The following is a 16,898-nucleotide window of genomic DNA, read 5'->3' as shown; positions in this document are numbered from 1 at the left end:
AATGCAGGTGCCATATATTATACCAGCACAGTGATTTTTTTTTTCAGCCCCCCCCAAGCTGCTCTTTAGTGGCCCACGCTGTTTCCATGCAGCCGTTGTGCAAAAATAGATGGCCAGGCTGCCGCTTCTTTTTAATTGCAGAACAGAAGAAATGAAGCAGTATGAAAGGTCAGAGCAGATTTCTTAGCTAGGAGCTGTTTGGAGGAAGTTGAGGAATTTTGGCCCACTGCGCTCTGAAATTCCTGCCGGGCTGTGTGGGAGCCCGCGGCTCGGGGGAGGCAGCTCTGCTCGCAAACCCGTTGAGGCTTTGCCTCAACTTTTATTTGTACGGATGCAGTTTGCATCTTGCAATCCGTGTGGCGAATGCCCCGAATCGGCAGCCGCTTGCAGGAGCGGAAATCGGTGGAGCCGTGTGAAAAAGCCCCTCTGCTCTCCGCTGGCCGCCCCCAGGAGCTCTCCCAGCGCGCGCTGCAGCAACGCGGGCGGCTGCAGCAACGCGGGCGGCTGCGGTGGGGGCTGCGGAGCTGCGCCAGCTGTGCCCGGACATCTGGGCTCGGTATGCGAGTTTAATGACGGGCTTTTGTCGCGGTTGCTGCCAAAGTCACGGATGCCTTCTGTGTGTTTTGAAAGCAAAGAGAAAGGTCCGTGGCTCTGGACATTTCATTCTCTGCACCTCAGCACGTCTGAAGCTGGGCGAGCAGCTACCCGAATTAACCGAGCTCTGAGAAGACGGTGAGATGAGGCTCAGCCCTGAGCTCTGACTGGCAAACTGCTGCTGAAATCCCCCCGTGGGGGACGTGGTCCTTGGCTTGTAGAGGGATGAACGTGGTCTTTTGATGGGACTTTTTCATTACCTTGTGCTCAAGGTTGTAGTTTCAACCCAGTTAGTTTCTCTGTGTTGATAAACAGGAGGTACCAGGCAGGGCCATAGGTGTTAAGAAATATTGCAGTTCTTGACTTCAAATGTTTTCTGTAATTGTCCCAGGAACGTAGGTGTTGTAAGACCTTACCTGCTGCGTTTACCACTGCTGGGACCATGTGACAGCAGATAGGGCCGAGGCCGGTTCTGCCGCTGGCCCTGCTAGTGCTTGCAGGGCTGGAATGGTCAGTAAACGGGTAAAAAAAAAGACGGGCTTTTCACTAAAATTAGACCTTCTCCCCACCCCACCTTTGACAAATGCAACAAGAAAAAATACATATGCGTATTATAAATGTACTGTGCTCTCTGTGGGCTGGGTAACCCTCAGCACGGTGGTGCGCTCTTCACCCGGAGCGCCGGGCAGGCTGCTGGAGGATCGCCCTCACTGAGCTTTTTTGCATCTTTGCTGCAAAGCAGGCGGATGTCGGTCTGGTTTTAACCTGTTGTTAACCTCTTGCTGCTATTCGTGTGTCCCATAGTGAGCACAGCAGAACCTCGTCTTGAGCAAGGCATCTAGCAGCTCCTCTAAGAAGTGACGTATAGATTTTTTTTTTAAGTTGTTATTTTTTTAGCCAGGAGGGGAAAGGTTGAGGCAACATACTGTCGTTTTCTGCTTCATACCTGTGTATTCTGCAATACAATGCCTATATTTTCCTAGAATACTTGACTTCCAAAGAGCATTCCTCGAAGCTTCCTGGCAGCATTTAGCAGTCAAAGAAAATTGACAGCTCAGAGTAAATAGTCTGAGAACCTGAAATGGCGCATATCGGTACGGTGTCTTATCTCGGAAGCATTAGCAAGTTTTAAGGGCATCTTTCCTGCTGCTGTGCTGGGCTTGTACTAGTGTTTATGAAGGGATTAAAGCAACCGGGGAGGGTGAAAGGTGGAAGGAGGGAGGACGGGAGAAGGAGTCGCGGTGGGAATTGGGGCTCTCCATCAGCAGCTGCAAAGCATGGCTGAGGTTGCAATCGTCTGCAGGCAGCGCCGCCTCCTCCCCCAGTGCGCTGCCACCTCCCATTTGTGGACTGTAAATGCAGCATCCCGTTTCACCACCAGTTTGTTAGAAGGAATAATCGGGAGAGGGAAAAGGGAGCAGTCGTGTCCCGCCGCCCGCAGCGGAGGAGCACGCCGGCGCTCCCCGCCTGCGTAGCTCCGTGCTCCGGAGCCTGCCCGCAGCTGCGGCGGAGGGCGACCTGCGGGACTGGGGCTGGGGCTGCTTCCACTTCGGTCTAAAAGACAAATATTTAAGTCTTGTCTCCAAATGGTTACTCTACGCTTCTGCTGCCCGCCTGGAAAGGCAGTTCCAGCCGGCTTGCGGGATAGCTCCTAGCGCACGGTGAAAACCTCGCTTGGGGCCAGTCCTTATCTCTAAGTGGCCGAAGTCTCGTTCGGAGGAATTCCAGCCATCCCCTCCTCAGCTGCGGTTTGTTTTTTCCCTGTGCTTTGGCACAATGTCCAGTAACTTCCGTCCGCCTGGGGCACGTCCGGCTTCAGAAAGCGGCTCTCAGGTGGCCCTTGGGGCAAGCACAGAAACGGGCTGGTTTTGGACTCGGATGGGATGCTGGTGACCTTCTCCAGCGGTTTGAACGCATGCATGTGCTTAAGCACGTCCGGGTCGGTGCATCAGCATCGCCCGTGTCGTTCTGCACGTATAACCAAGCTGCCGCGCGGGGTTACTGCGTGCATTTCTTCAGAAAGCCCCAAATCCGACCGGGACGCTCCCCAAGCCCGTGGTCGAGCCCAGCCCTGCTGCCGGCTCGGGGCGGTCCAGCGCTGCGCGGGCTCGCCGAGCCCCGCGCTGGGGGCACCGCTCCGTCCCGCCTCACCGCGGGTGCTGCAGATCCAGTGCTCCGAGCGTTTTTGGCAGCGAGCGGGTGTTGGCACCGGCCGGGGGAGAAGAGCTCGGGTGGGAGGAGGAGGGTGCAGAGATAAAGCAACGCTGCCCGTGAACAAGCCAAATCCCTCTCGCGGCGGTGTTTAGGAAAAGGCCTTTGTGGAAAACGCCTTCGCAGCTGTGCGCCGAGGCCGAGCCGCGTAAAAAGGGAAGAGTCGCCGTTGGGGAAGTAACGTCAGCAGGTGTTGGGGTGCTGCTGCTGGCGGTCGGGACGCTGAACGGGTTGCACGCTGTCCGCTGGTTTCCAGGCTGGAGTTTGCTCTGCTCTCTCTCGATAAAACCCCGTGCAAAGGGCACGCGGCGCGCTCCCCGCCGGAGCTGCAGCGAGCCGGGGTCCCCGCGGACGTGGGACACGGGACGGGCGCTGGGCGCAGCTGCTGCCCCGGGTCCGCGCGTGCCGCAGGAGCGGAGGAGCGCGTTGACCGTGGTGCTTTCCAGCAAGGCTCCTCCGTCAGCGAGCTACCGTGGGAAGAGGAGAACTACCACACCTGACGAGGAACGTAGTGCTGGCTCCTCTCCGGGAGGCGCGGGGCACCCTGAAGGGCTTCTGAGCAGGGCTGGCAGGTGTGATGAGTTGCGATGGACTCTGCAGAGAGTTAAAGAGGTTGCTAGTCATTTCGAAAACTTGGCTGTCAAAATCTTTGATTTTCTTTTAAGCAAATGGGAACTTCTCACTCAGTAGCTTGTAGCTGTGAATGAATAATTTGGAAAAGCCTCATTTTTCGGAGTGAGATCTTGAGGCACAGGCATAACAGAACGAGGTGGGAGAGGCGGTGAACAAAAAAGAGAGATGGGGGCAAAGTGTGCATTTTGGTGCACAGTGGAACACCAGACTTTCAGATTCTGATTTCTGCGCTTGGCATTTCTCTGTGTGGTATCAAGGCCTCGAGAAATTTGTAAAAAAACGAATGAGAGAAAAAAACACCCCTGCTTGGAGGGGAAGCACCTTTTAAGCTGCCTAGAAGGGTTGAAGCCTTTCTTGCGTGATCGGAAATGAAAGGTACGCACGTACCTACCAGCAGCCACACGCGAGACTCTCTTAAAGGATTCTGATCTCTGGGCTAGGAATAAATAAGGGTTTGACAGCTGAAGCTAAGCAGGGAGACGATTAGGTTGTTAATGTGCAAATCGATTGCTTCAATGAGAATAAGTGATTGCAGGCAAAAGATGAAAGCGGGGCAGATCACCGACCGCAAGAAGTTCAGAGGTAGCTCGGAAGCTCTGTAGCTGTGCTGGGTCGCGCCGCGGCGGGGTGCAGATCCTGGAGGCCTCGTGTGCCCCGAAGCGTTGGCTCTATCGCCCCCACGCTGCACCCGCGGCCTGCACCTGCTCGGCCGGTCCATCCGACGCTTCCAGGAAATCCCAAGCAGAAATACGGCAGCCCAGGTAACGCTATCCATGCACGCGTTGCTGCGGGATATTCAGCAGCGGTTAGGAAGAGACAGACTCTTTTGGTTTTGCTTGGTGCTCTTTTAATAAATCAAAGCCAAAGGTAATAACTCTCCGTTTAGGGAGGGAAGAGAGGACAGACGTGTGTGTTTGCTGCTTTGTGCTTGAGGGAGAAGCAGGACGTATCCCTGAGGAACGCACTGATCCGAAAGGAGCTGGACCGCTCTTGCCTCCCAGGGTCCTGGTTTCCCTCTTCAAAATCTCTGCGCTGTCCCGATGAGCAGCAGTCAGAATTGCATCTTCGTGGGGTTTTGGCACTGGAAAAAGCTGCTCCCTATCCAAACGCACGAAGGGACGGAGCAGGCGGGAGGTGGAGAAGATGCCTTCGCCTCCGTCGTCCTCTCCCTGCTGGCAGACTGTCCCGTCCTCCAGCCCCGGGGCAGCCTGCAAAGGGTCATTGCCAGGGAAACGCGATCCAAAACCCATCACGGCAACATCAGCTGGAGATAAAGATGTGACTATTTGCAAAGAAAGTCGGTTGCTGATTGTCAGAACTTCCTGGCTGAACCCCCCCCGGTTTGTGCTGCTCCCCGTCAAGCCGCCAAACGCGGCTCTGGGCAGGAGCCGCCTGGAGCAGGGCTGGAGGGCCCAGCTCAGAAATGAGCCTTGGCCCCCCTTTGGGCCAGACCCCCCGCGCCCGGGGGCTGCTGTACCCCGCTAACTCATACAGGGACAAAGTGACCACTTTTTACCCTGGAAATGTGATTTCTATCCGCCTCTCTCCTGTCCTAGCTTTGCCTCCCCCAAACCCCTCATCCCTTGAGGCCTGAAGGAGCTGTGTGGCCCTAGGAGCCCCTCGGCCAAGGGTGTTTTGCACCGACATCTCAGCATTTCCCCTTTCCCTTCTCTTTTCCCACCCCGAGGCTCTTGCACGGTGCCCCCCGTCGTGCGACGAAGCTCTCGGGTTTGTCTCCGGCTGCTCTGGCTCTGCTGCCTCCTTTACGTTTCTTGCAATCCCAGACCTGTATCTGTGCTTTTGCAGGTGATGGGAGCAAGGGATCTGCTGGTACCGAGACAAGGGTGTGCATTAAATCTGGTGTTTCACCTCCCTCCTCTATGGAGGAGGGAAAAAAAATAACTAAGACTCTTGGAGCATAGAGGTTTTTATTCATTGGACTGATGATAGGAGCTAAATAAAGACTTCGGGGAAAAAAAAAGACTTTCTTTTGCAATATTGGTTGGGCAGAACTGTACTGGAACTAAATATGGAATGAAAAGTCTGGCCTTCTTGCCAGTTCTCTCTATTTTTAGAGCTACTGCGCAGTCTTTGTATCTTTGTGAGTTTTCCCAACGTATACACTTGAAGCAGGCAATCTGCCTCTGTTTTTTCCGGCTGGCTGTCATATTCGGGACGATAAGGCTGTCGGATGGAGGGGAGTCACCAGATTTGACAAGAAGTTCCTCTGAGCGCAAGGCTGCGGCTCCTGTCCTGGGCAGGGTTCCCTGTGGTCACGGACTCCCGAATATTTGCTGTGGTCTAAGACTGGCCCTAATCCGTCTGTGCCGAGCAGGTCTGCAGGATAAGCGGCGCCTGCTTCTCGCTGTCCCGAAAGCACAGTCGTGGCTGGGGTGAAATTTAGCAGCAGTCAAAGAGCGCACAGCGATGCAAACCACCGCGGTTTTGGATAAGGGGCAGAGGAAAGCTGGCTGGTTCGGAGAGTGGAAGCAGGATCGGGATACCTGAACTGGGGTTTAGCCAAGAGATTGTGGCCAAAGCAGCAGGGAGCCGGAGGTGGTGGTTCTTTCCTGCGAAAAGCCACAAAAGAGCAGATGAAGTTAGCATCCTAGCCCTAGCCTTGGATGTCTAACCCTCGCGGTGTGGGTGGCACGGGCCTTTGGGGAAGTTCCCAAGAAGCGTGGATGCAGTGCTGGAGTACGGAGCACCGTGTCCAGTTCTGGGCTCCCCGGTGCGAGAAAGACAGGAGGAGAAAGTTCTCCCCAGCGCGTTCCTCGGCGGAGGAGACAGCCTTACGTGTGTGTGCACGCACAAACCCGCGTCTCCGATGACGTCAAATGTACTGAAACCAGCTCGATTTTCTTCTTTCAGCCGAGCCAAGAGCATAGCTCTTGCGGGTGGCGAGCTTCTCGGCGCCCCGGCCCCGGCGCTCCCCTGCCCCAGGGACGTTTACGCTGAGGTTGCAACCGGCAGCGCTGGTTCTTTTTTGGGCTGTTGTTTTCATTTTGAAAAGCACTGAGCTCTAGGCTTGTTTGAGAGTCAAGTTTCAGCGTTTGAGCAAAAAGCGACCCTCACCATGCACTGATTTGGCTGGTCGCAGTCGGTGCTTTCCAGAAGCAACCAACTTTTGAGAGGCAGAAGCCTGCGAGGAGTCTGGACTCGGGGACATTTAACTGGGAATGTCTCTTTCCCAACATGAAACTAGACAGCAAGGAAGATCTCATCAAAAACCATGGGATTTACTGACTATAAACTCATAGCTGGCTGTCTTTAAAAAAAGATAAATGCAGAAGATACCGATATGCCTCACGTTTCTCATTTTGTTTGCGGTTGCTGTTCATTCAGAGCATTTCCCCCTGAGCGTGAGGACAAAAATACACACCCTGCTTTCAGAAATTCCTAAAAACAGGTGACCTTTCTGGAATCATCTTTCCTCTATGGATATCAAAGCAATTTAGAAGCACTGCGAGTAAAACCGCGCAGTGTTTTGGTGCAGGTGGTATTTCCCCTGGGTTGAGGAAAGCGCCACGTGTGGGTTTCAGAGCTGCCGGGTGGGTTTGGTTGTTTTTGCTAACAGGCATTAAAGGCAACCGGAGGGATTTTTCATTGCGGCTCCATTCACTTCCCAAAAGAGCTTCAAGTGCTTCCTGCCACTTCCAGCTGGGCACCCCAAAATCACAGTCACCAGATTCACTGGTTGAAAATAGAGGTTCCCAACAGCAGGGTGAGTTTGTCTTGTTTGGCAGTCATCCTCCCACAAAAGCACAGGGCAGGCGCTGTTATTTGGCGATTTCAGGCCAAAATGCCTTTTCAGCTGGATAGCAATTGCTGGTTCCTGGTGGGACTAGAAGAGCCAGGCCCACGTGGGATGATGATGCTGCGCCTGGTACCCCGACTGCCTTGTTCTGGGGTACCGGGCTAAGCGCACAGCTTGCCTGCAAAGACCCTGGTCTCGAGCGGTCCCTTCTTCCCTGTTTCCCTGTGCTCCTGCCACTGACGCTTTTGCGATGGCGCTTTGTACCGCCAGCGCTCTGCGTCTGCCTTTGCAAAGGCGGGTTGTCCCTCTTGGCCTGCCCGCTCCGAAGGGCGAGCAGCCCGCTGGTGCTCCTGGCGCCTGGGAGCAGAACCCCTGCCGCCCTCGGGAGCCGCGGCGCGTTTTGTGCGGCCGAAAGCCCCGCCAGACTCCATCGGGAACATTAATCTGTTCCCTGGAGAGTGAAGCCGGAGAAGGGTTTATAGCAGAGGGAAGGTGTAACTGTGCTGGCTGGTGCTCAGCTCTGCTTGCCATGCCGAGAAGCAGATGTGAGAACGGGTCCTGCTGGGAGGCAGCGGGCAGAAAGGCTGCTCCTCCGAGAAAGCTTGGTCTCAGGGGCCGTGACAACACGTAGGAAGAAGGGAGCTCCGTTGGGTGACCGCTTCCATCCTTGATCCAGGATCGCCCCAGTCCCTACCAGCGCGAGCCCTGAGGGCGGTGGGAAATCCCCCTGCTCAGCTGTGAGCAGAGCGTGCCGAGGTGCTGGCGCTGCCTTTGGTGGCTCTGCTGAGGGTCAGCCTGGTCGTCGCTGGCCTCAGGTCCATCCGCAGGGCTGCAGACCTTCTCCTGCACTGTTTCCACGCGTACAGACCCAATACGTTTGAACGACTGCAGCAAGGAGCGGGCTTTATGGGTGACTTGGCGGCTTTGCATGCCTCTTCCTCATCTCTTTTTTCCCCTTAAAAAGTCTCCTGTTGATTGCCAGGGCTGTTTTTGAAGTATTTTATTACTGAGACTCGCCCTCTGACGGGGCATGTGTGCTGCTGGGGCAGGGGTGCCGTCCTCCTCGCGTCGCAGCGGCGGCTCTCTGGGCACCTGCTGGTCCCCGGGGGTGGATGCTCCGCAGTGCTCGCTCGGCGTGAGGAGGGACTCGAGCCACAAATCTCTACTTTTCAAGCACTAACCTCCCTTTGGGGTTGCTTTTGACGTTAGGAATTTTGTCTGATAAGAGGACTTCGTTTGCCTTTAAATATTGCTTTCTGACAGGATGATGGAGTGGGGATTCTTGGAGCGTGTTCGTGCCAGCCGGGGAAGGGAAATTCTGCTGGAGCTTTTGTTTCTCTCTAGCGCTGACATTTCAGCTCTTTAAAGAGTACATTTATTTTGTTCTTGGCAAGGACGTGTGCGTGCACACATCAGCGTCCAGACAAATGGGAGCAGCCCAGTGTTACAGCTGTGCCGAAGCCAAGTGGGTCTCCTGGGCTCCCGTCCCTGTGGCACCTGCAACAAGGAGCTGGGCTGGGGCTTTTCCGCAACCGGCTACGAAAGCCAGGTCACCTGGGGGAAGTAGGGCTGCCCGGTGTGGAGAGCCGTAAGAACAGGATTTTGTGATATTGAGAGCAAGGCGCGATGGGACGTTGCTAGGGTGGTGAATCTCAGCAGTCCAGGACTTGTGAGCGGTGGGCTCTGCAGAGCACTTGCTCCTTTGGTCGCTTTGGCCGCCACTAAGCTCTCCCGGGTTTTCGTGAAACCTCATGCAGCCAGCTAACTCCACCTTCCTCTCTTCCAGCTCTTCCACGTGGCGTACGTCCTGATCAAGTTTGCCAATTCTCCCCGTCCTGACCTCTGGGTGCTGGAGCGCTCTACTGACTTCGGCCTTACCTACGAGCCCTGGCAGTATTTTGCCTGTAAGTACGGCGCTGTCACCAGACAGCCGCAGCTTGATGCCGGGGGGTGAAGCCCGGCCGAAGAAGCCAGGCTGTTTTGCGTTGCCACCTTGCTCTTTATGCACGCACCGGGTCTGGAGTTGTTTCGGTGTCGTTGCTGCGATGTTCCTCTCCCGCCCAGCAAGGCTCCCAGAGCTGCAGGCTGGATCGGAGCGGCTGGGACTTGCCTCAGCGAAGCTGCGGTGCTCCTCAAAGGTGTTTTAGGGCAGGGGAACCCCACTGCCCTCTGGGGCTAAAGGTATTTTTTAAAGTATTGCCATTGGTGCCCACCCAAATCTCTGTGGGTGCCGTAGCTGGCACCGGTGCCAGCGGTGGACGTTGCTGGTTTAGATCGGGAACACGAGGTTTCCTGTTGTTTTCTCTCTGCCCGTCTCTCCTCGCTTCTCAGCCCTTTCCCGTATCCAGAGTGGCAAATTTCAGCTCCTCAAGACCCAAACCGGCAGCTTGTGTCCTGCTGCTCTAGTAGAGAAGCGGGGAGGCAGGAAGCAGTCCCTGTCCATGGTTATCAGAGCTGGGTTCCTGGGGGGCCGATGCCGGCCGTGCAGGCAGGTAGGACTGCTGTCCCGCTGCCACGCAGGGGACGGGGACGGAGAGAGGCTGCTGAAACGCGAGGCTGCAGAAATCGAGGGTGCGTGCTTGAGATCCCTTCTTTCCAACTCTGATTAAAACCCGATCCCTGTAGAAACAGCTGGTTCTACAAATCCCGTGTCCCAAAGGGTCTGTGGGGTAGCAGATCTTGAGGAACATGTTGACCGCTGGCCCCTCCCTGAAGCGTCAGCAGTAACGGGGAGATGATGTGCGTGAAGATCTACGACTAGAGCTTGAAATCTGGCGAGGAAGGAGCTCCGAGCCTCAGAGACCTTGCCCCGGGGTGCCCCTAAAGGCTCATTTTTCTGGCTTACTTGTCAGCCTGTGTTTTATCTTTGCTGGCCTTCCTTCATGCAGGAAGGAACTGCGCGCGGTTTCCCCGCTGTGGTGCCTTTGCATGGCAGCTCCTGCTCAGCGCGGATGTGTTCCCCGCTGCTGCGTGCCAGGGGGGAATTAGTGCTGTCAAATCGCTTGCTTTGCTTTTTTCTTTCTTCCCTAACTGGGATTCCCCTTCCAGCTCCGCGGCCTCTCCCGGGGCCCGGTGCAGTCGCGTTATTGCGTGGTCCGGGGCTGCTGGGGCCGAGCGCGGGGAGCTCGAGCGCGGGGAGCTCTCGGCCACCTTGCTCGTTCCTGCCCGCGGCAGCAGTGCTGCAGCGTCGGGAGGTCCCTTCCCCAGGCCACCCCGTGTCCCCAAGGCCATGCCGCCAAAATGCCCACTGAGCTCCCAGGGCGGAAAGGACCGTCGTGGAAAACATCCGTCTCCGCAGCCGATGGGGGCTCTCCGGGTCGTGGTCCGGGAGCGCGTGGCAATGGGAATCGGCTGCGCTTCGCGGCGGGGAGGCAGCGCGCTTCCCTCGGCCGCCAAGGGAGAAACCGGGGAGGGCTGGCGAGGGATTTATGGTGGCGGCTGCATCCGCGTAAAGGACTCCCCGCGCAGCGTTCCCAGCGGGGCCGGGACGTGGAAGACGCGCTGGCCTCGGGCGGTGGTCCGGGCCGCCGTGCCTGGCCCCCGGCTCCGCGCGCTCTGCGGGACAGGGGCGCGGGTCGGCCCGCCTAGTCCCGCCTTGCCGTTCCCGTACGGCGCGGCGGCGTTTTACGGCTCCCGGATAGTAACCTGTGTTTTGGCTTCGGAGATCTGCGGTGCCTGGGAAGTGGCCCCTTCTCCCACCGCCCTTCTCCCCGCTGCCCAGAGAGCCTGGCCTTGCGCTGGGGACGCTTTTTGGTTTTCCTGAGCGACTGCTCTTCCGTAGCATCCTGTCTCCGGGACTGGATGTTGTCCGTGTTCAGCCCGGGCAGCGCTCTTTAAAGCAATCTGCTCCGAGTGACGGCGACAGGCTCCTCGCCGGGGGCTTCAGAATAAACTGCCTCTAGAAAAGCAGCTGGTTAAGTGAACCCAGAGGCCCGATGTCAAATGTTTCCACGCCGTCTCCCAGTGGCGCGGCCGCAGCGGAGCCCCTGCCGTTGCCAGGGCGGTGTTTCGCGCAAGGGGGACGAGCGTGCGTGGGCACGTGCTGCACGGCTCGCGTGGGAGGGAAGGCAGGGGAGGTGGACACAACTCCTGGCGCTTCCCCCCTTCCCTGGTTCTCCTGCCTGGCTTAGCTCGTCCGTGCAGCACGTGCATGCGAGGGGCACGCTCGCAGCAGGGGCACCATAACAGATTTTGGAGGATTATTCCCATTAACTGGGCTAAAGTTTCTCCGCCAGCTCCCAAGAGGAGCTGAGCAGCACTGGCAGGAGCAGCTGGTGGTTTTGGCTGCCTTTTGCTCTCTCCTCTCCCTCTGGAAACACCTTCAGTAACGCTGCAGCGACTTGCGCTTTGGCACGAGTTGCTGAGGGCTCCTGGCACAGGTATAGCGTGAGCAGAAGGAGCGGTGAGAGCAGCGCGAGGAAAGACGAGTCGGAGCAGAAAGGGACTGAAGTGCAAGGTGCACATCCCACACGGGCCTTCGGGGTCATATCCATGGAGATACTCAAAAGCCGTCTGGGTAGGGTCCTGTGCAACGTGCTCTAGGCGACCCTGCCTGAGCAGGGTCTATCTAGATGATCTCCAGAGGTCCCTTCCAACCTCAACTGTTCTGTGATTTTGTTTCCAGATGTCTGTCTCCTCATCTCCAAAATGGAGGTGACTAGAGCAGGAGACAGTGCTTGGGCACTCGTGGGAGAGGAAATCCCTCTCACCCTTCTCTTGATCAACTCCAATATCTTCTGTCCAAGCACTCTGCAGCTGGAGACGCCCGAATGCAATGCCTAGCCTGGATGCTCTCTTGAGAGCACGAGATCCGAGCAGCTCTGCCTTCTTCCAGGCTTTGCAGCTGCCGTGCTGGCTCCAAGCTGGGCTCTCCCGGGCCCTGTCCCTGCTGCTGTCACCATCAGCTGCTTCAGAGGGAGGCAGCAGAAGTTGTCCAAGGCTCTCACCCAGGGAAGCAGCCCCAGCGAGTGTTTTGTGTAGGGTTTTTGCACTGGTAGGTCTGGGTGTACACCCTGCAGAATCAGGCCCTTAACTGTCCCAGTGCGTTTCCTGTGGTTTATTTGACTTACGCTGTCCCAACCCCCTCGATGCTGAGCGCCCACGCTGGCTGCATCCCTGCTGGAGCACCCAGCTTCATGGTGAATCCTGAAGGAACCAGGGGCTCTGGGGAGATGCCCTCCTTGTTACGGGCAGCCCCGCACCGCCCTTGTCGGCTCTGCTGGCTCTGGGGTGTCAGACGTCCCGGGGACGAGGGCTCGCAGGGCTGCCCGCCTGTCGGTGACACCACCTCTCCGGCTGTGCGAGGGGAACCAGGACGCTCCTACGGCTGCGAGGAGACACTCAGTGTTACACTGTCGCAGACCGGCTCCTGGGAACCCGGCAGGGCGGTTGACTCGGGTCCCAAAAGCCAGTGCCGTGGCCGGCAGCGTGAGTGACCAGCAGCGCCTGGCCCTGGGCTTTAGCCAGCCTTGCATTGCCACTTAGTGGCAGGAGCCCCGGATTGCTGTCCCCGAGGGGTGCTCGCAGGCACCTTCGGCATTTCTGTTTGGAAGCGCTGGTTTAAGAGCAATTGCAGAATTCAGCAAGTGGCTGCTGGGGAAGGAAATGTCCTGTGGCCGGCTGCTCTGCCTGTCCCCGGCACCGCAGGCTCCCGCTCCACGGCCGCAGTCCTGCTCTGTCCTACGGGAAATGCCCCACAGTCGCTCTGGTTAGGAGGCTGCTCCGTGTCTTGCAGTCCTCATTAGCTCGCTCTTTGGGAGATGCACAAGAGGTTAAGAAGTGACACGGATGTGATCATGCAAGGTCTTACGTAGGGAACGGTAAACAACCAAACAACCCTGCAGTTCAGCAGAAGCAGCGTAGCAAAGCCAGTGCCTGGCAAATCAAGCCGGTCAAATCCAGACTAGACGTAGAGCTCAAGCTAGTTAAGCTATGAGCTTAAAGCCAAAATTACAGGGCAGGTTTCTCTTGCTGGTGCTCCGCAGGTGGTCACACAGTGTCCATTCTCACCTTCCATGGCTGAATTCATTCGCTGCAATGGGGCCTTTTCTGGGGATTTCTGACCATGCCTATTATTCTCATAGTGACTCCCTCCCTTCTCGGCAGGCTTGGAGAGGAGGACATATATTTTAGCGGTGAGAGAATTAGTGGTGCAAGGCAATCTATATCTAGTGAATGCCTAACACAGAGCATATGACCTTCTCTCCTTCTGGCAAGTATGGGGAAATACAGGGCTCCAAATTGTTCCTCTCCTCTTACTGCTCTGCTCTCTGGTTGATGAACAGCTTCCAAGAGGGACTGCATAGAGAAGTTTGGCCTGCACACGGTGGATCGTATCACCAAGGATGACCATGCCATCTGCACTACTGAATATTCCCGGATCGTGCCTTTAGAAAATGGGGAGGTGAGCAGTTACCTGGCGTTTCCAGGATTTCTGTGTCTGGGAGAAAATTGGTGAGATGACTGGGCACTGAAATAGGTGGAAGAGTCTCTGAGGAGACTCTGGCTGTTCTGAGATTGGAAAGGCTTCTGCTTGTGCGTGGCAAGTTTTGAATTTTGCTCCCAAAGCAGGGAAAAGGCCTTTGAGGGCTGAGGGGATCTTCCCCCTTTCCTGAGTGGCGACTGGGTGGGTTTGGTTGTGGACTCCTCTGCTGGTTGCTGCTCCTCAAGCTAAAGATTCCCGCTGGACCAGCACTGATTGCTGTTTCCTTGTGTGGACAAAGAAAGTCCTTTGCCCCTCCCGCGTACGAGCCCAGGCAGCACGCAGAGGTGGACGTTCATGTCCATTCATGGAAGCAGCGTGGAAACATTACCTGTTTCCTTTTGTGCCTACATTTACAATGATAAATGGCCATGGGGTGCGGCAGTTGGGAGGAACAGGACGGCATCCGGCTGCCAATTGTGCTCCGAGCGTGAGTCACGGGAATCCTTCCAGCTGCTGACGTGTGACTGCCCTCTCTGCTGCTGCCCTGGCCGAGCCTGAACCCGTGGAGTCACAGCAAACTGTGAAAGGGTCAGTGCCCCACAGGCATTTCTCTGTACAAAGCACAGGTCGAACAGGAGGCTTTCGAGGATGACAGCAAAGAGGAGGAGAAAATGGAAAGGGCATGATGACAAAAAATTGCAAATCAGGCACTACTAAAGCTAAATCCTTTCTCCTCTATAAGAGCAGGTAAAAAAAAAAAATAGAGAGCGATCAGTGCCAATGTTTGCACTGGACCGGACACTCAGTGTCCAAGGGGATTCAGCAGCCTTGATATGAACAGTGGCTTGGCATGAGGGAGAGCACCACACTATGTTTAATGCCAAAAACGTGCTTAGGGAATAGGTCTTTGGAGCTGATTTCTTTGGCAGTCGTTTAGGGGTGTAAGAAGATAACAGAATTCTGGTTTTGTTTTCTCAGTGACTGTAGATGCTCTTAGTAATTGGTTCCCTCTTTTGGATATCGGTTAAGCTACACAGGTCTAGAGAATGAGACTGGCAGGGAATTGATTCAGTCTTCTTGAAGGGAGGTCAGGTTTGGGTTTGGCTGAGGAAGAGATTAATTTCCTCTCATCTCAAAGGATCGCACTGATTTGTTTTCCCTCCTTACACTCGCAGATTGTCGTCTCGCTGGTAAACGGGCGCCCGGGAGCCATGAACTTCTCCTATTCTCCTCTCCTGCGGAATTTCACTAAAGCCACCAATATCAGGCTGCGCTTCCTGCAGACAAACACTCTGCTGGGGCATCTGATGGGAAAAGCTTTAAGAGACCCTACTGTGACCAGGAGGGTAAGGCAGTCCTTGATACCTCTTGACCTCTTGCTATAGGGGTGGAAGTGTTTGAGGGTTGTGCGTGCCATCTCTGGGGAGAAGACATCCCTGGGTTTTGCTTTTGGGTTTCTTCTCTCTCTGTGCTCTTGCTCTGGCCAAGGTGAAGGCATCTGCAGCAGACGCCACTGTTGGAGACTCCTGCCTTGAGCACTTGGGGAAGAGTCATGCTTCAGGCCAGAAATGTGAAACTGAGAAACACCTGCTGGTGTTGCACCTGGCTTTTTGGCTGTGTTGGGAGTCCCAGCTTGCAGCTAATGTCCTCTCTTACTGGTGGCAGGTGTTACCATAGGCAGAGATTACAGCCAGCCGTTGGCTCTAATGAGGCTGAGCTTGCCAATGTAAGGGAACTGTCATTTTAGCAAATAAAGCCCTATTGAATCCCGAGTAAGGCAGTTTTTCATGGTCTATGTGTGCAGGTGGAAGCACCTGTGAGGTTTATTCATAAAAATATTCACGGCCGACTTTTCTTGTGTTCTCCAGTATTACTACAGCATCAAAGATATCAGCATTGGAGGGCGCTGTGTCTGTCATGGCCATGCAGACGTCTGTGATGCCAAAGACCCTAATGACCCTTACAGGTAGGGTTTTCAAGAGTCCCAGATCTTAAATTGTTGTGCTAAGAATGAAAAATGCCAGTGTGAGTTGTGTCCTGTCCTGCACTCTTCATTGTGCCAGCACCATTGCTCTTGAGTCTGCCCAGAGAACCAGCAACTGGTCCAGCCAAAATAGCAAAAACGCAACATTTTTGTTGGGTTATTTTGCAGGCAGATCAGTTCCTGGTCTGGTTTTCCATCCTGTCTACAGCTTTGCCATCCCAGTGGGATCAGTGTGCTGAAATGGGAGGGTGGGTATGCAAAGCCACTACTGTCATTGAACACGGAGCTTTCTCAGCTTCTCTGAGATGTCCTTTGCTCCACGCATGGCTTCCTAAGAATTGGGGCAATGCTGTCATAAACAGATGGTTTCTCAGAAAAACAAAGATTCTGCTGTCCAGTTCTACTCACAAGAACTGTGGACTTGCTGGTGTATGTAACTAAGCAAATACTCTTTGCAAAAGAGCAAGAGCGTGCAAAGCAGTTACGTTTTGGCTCATGGGAATCCTCCCGTCAGCCTTAGCTACTTGAAATGCCAAAGAGCTGCTTCAAACCATGAAAGTGTTGCTTCTTTGCCATCTGTTTGCAGCCTGAATGTTGCCTTTATAAATGGGATGGTAGATTCAGCAGGACCAAGGAAGCTTATATTTATTTCTCGTAAGGATCACGTAGAGCTTTTGGATCTTGTAAAATAAAATTCCAGTGAGTCCCAGCCAAGATTAAAAGCTGCTAAGTGTTAAAACAAAGACGTATTGAAAAGCAAGTCTGCGTCAGTGTGCTTAACTCCCTGACAAAGGAAAGTTCATAAATATTTGAATGTATTGTTCCTTAGTTTTGTTTTAGACGTTGGTGTTGCTGGATGCACAGTACACTAGTGTAGCAGAACAGAAGGTCTTCATGGTGCAAAGTGATTTTTTTAACACTGAAATTTCTCGGGTATATTGATGGCTCAGGGTGCTCTAGGAAGGGAGGGAAAATTGAGGGAAGATAGATGAGCTGGGAACCTTGTTCAACGCCAATTCTGCTGATGACTGTCTCTGCCTCCCTGAATTTCCCTCCTCCACTTTCATTTGGATGCATTTGGTGTCTTCGCTGTTGGTCCCAAACTGCGCTGTAGTGTAGCAGCGTGTGTTCGTTAACAGCTGTCGCATTTCACACAGAGCAGATTGCACTTGCCTAGAGAAGAAAACATTTCCTACTTGGGTGCTTTGGACAGTGAGCACATAACATCTGCAAGGCCCTTTGGGACACATCCGGACAAGGAAGTTGGGTAAAGAGAACTTCTCATGGTATTGCTG

At 54.9% G+C, this 16,898-nt stretch overlaps 1 protein-coding gene across 1 annotated transcript in view; it reads left to right on the top strand.

Moving 5' to 3' along the window:
- The window catches only part of LAMA5 (laminin subunit alpha 5), a 98,773-nt gene that overhangs the window by 31,653 nt on the left and 50,222 nt on the right, over window positions 1–16,898 (top strand). The window contains exons 3-6 of the mRNA XM_067307608.1: window positions 8,982–9,099; window positions 13,480–13,598; window positions 14,795–14,965; window positions 15,488–15,585. Of these exons, the coding sequence (XP_067163709.1) occupies window positions 8,982–9,099; window positions 13,480–13,598; window positions 14,795–14,965; window positions 15,488–15,585 (506 nt within the window). The remainder of the gene's footprint in view (window positions 1–8,981; window positions 9,100–13,479; window positions 13,599–14,794; window positions 14,966–15,487; window positions 15,586–16,898) is intronic.

The sequence above is a fragment of the Apteryx mantelli genome, chromosome 18 (genome assembly GCF_036417845.1).
Source record: "Apteryx mantelli isolate bAptMan1 chromosome 18, bAptMan1.hap1, whole genome shotgun sequence".
Lineage (NCBI taxonomy): Eukaryota > Metazoa > Chordata > Aves > Apterygiformes > Apterygidae > Apteryx > Apteryx mantelli.
Note: the sequence above shows the minus strand (reverse complement) of the source record. Positions and strands in the feature narration are given on the sequence as shown.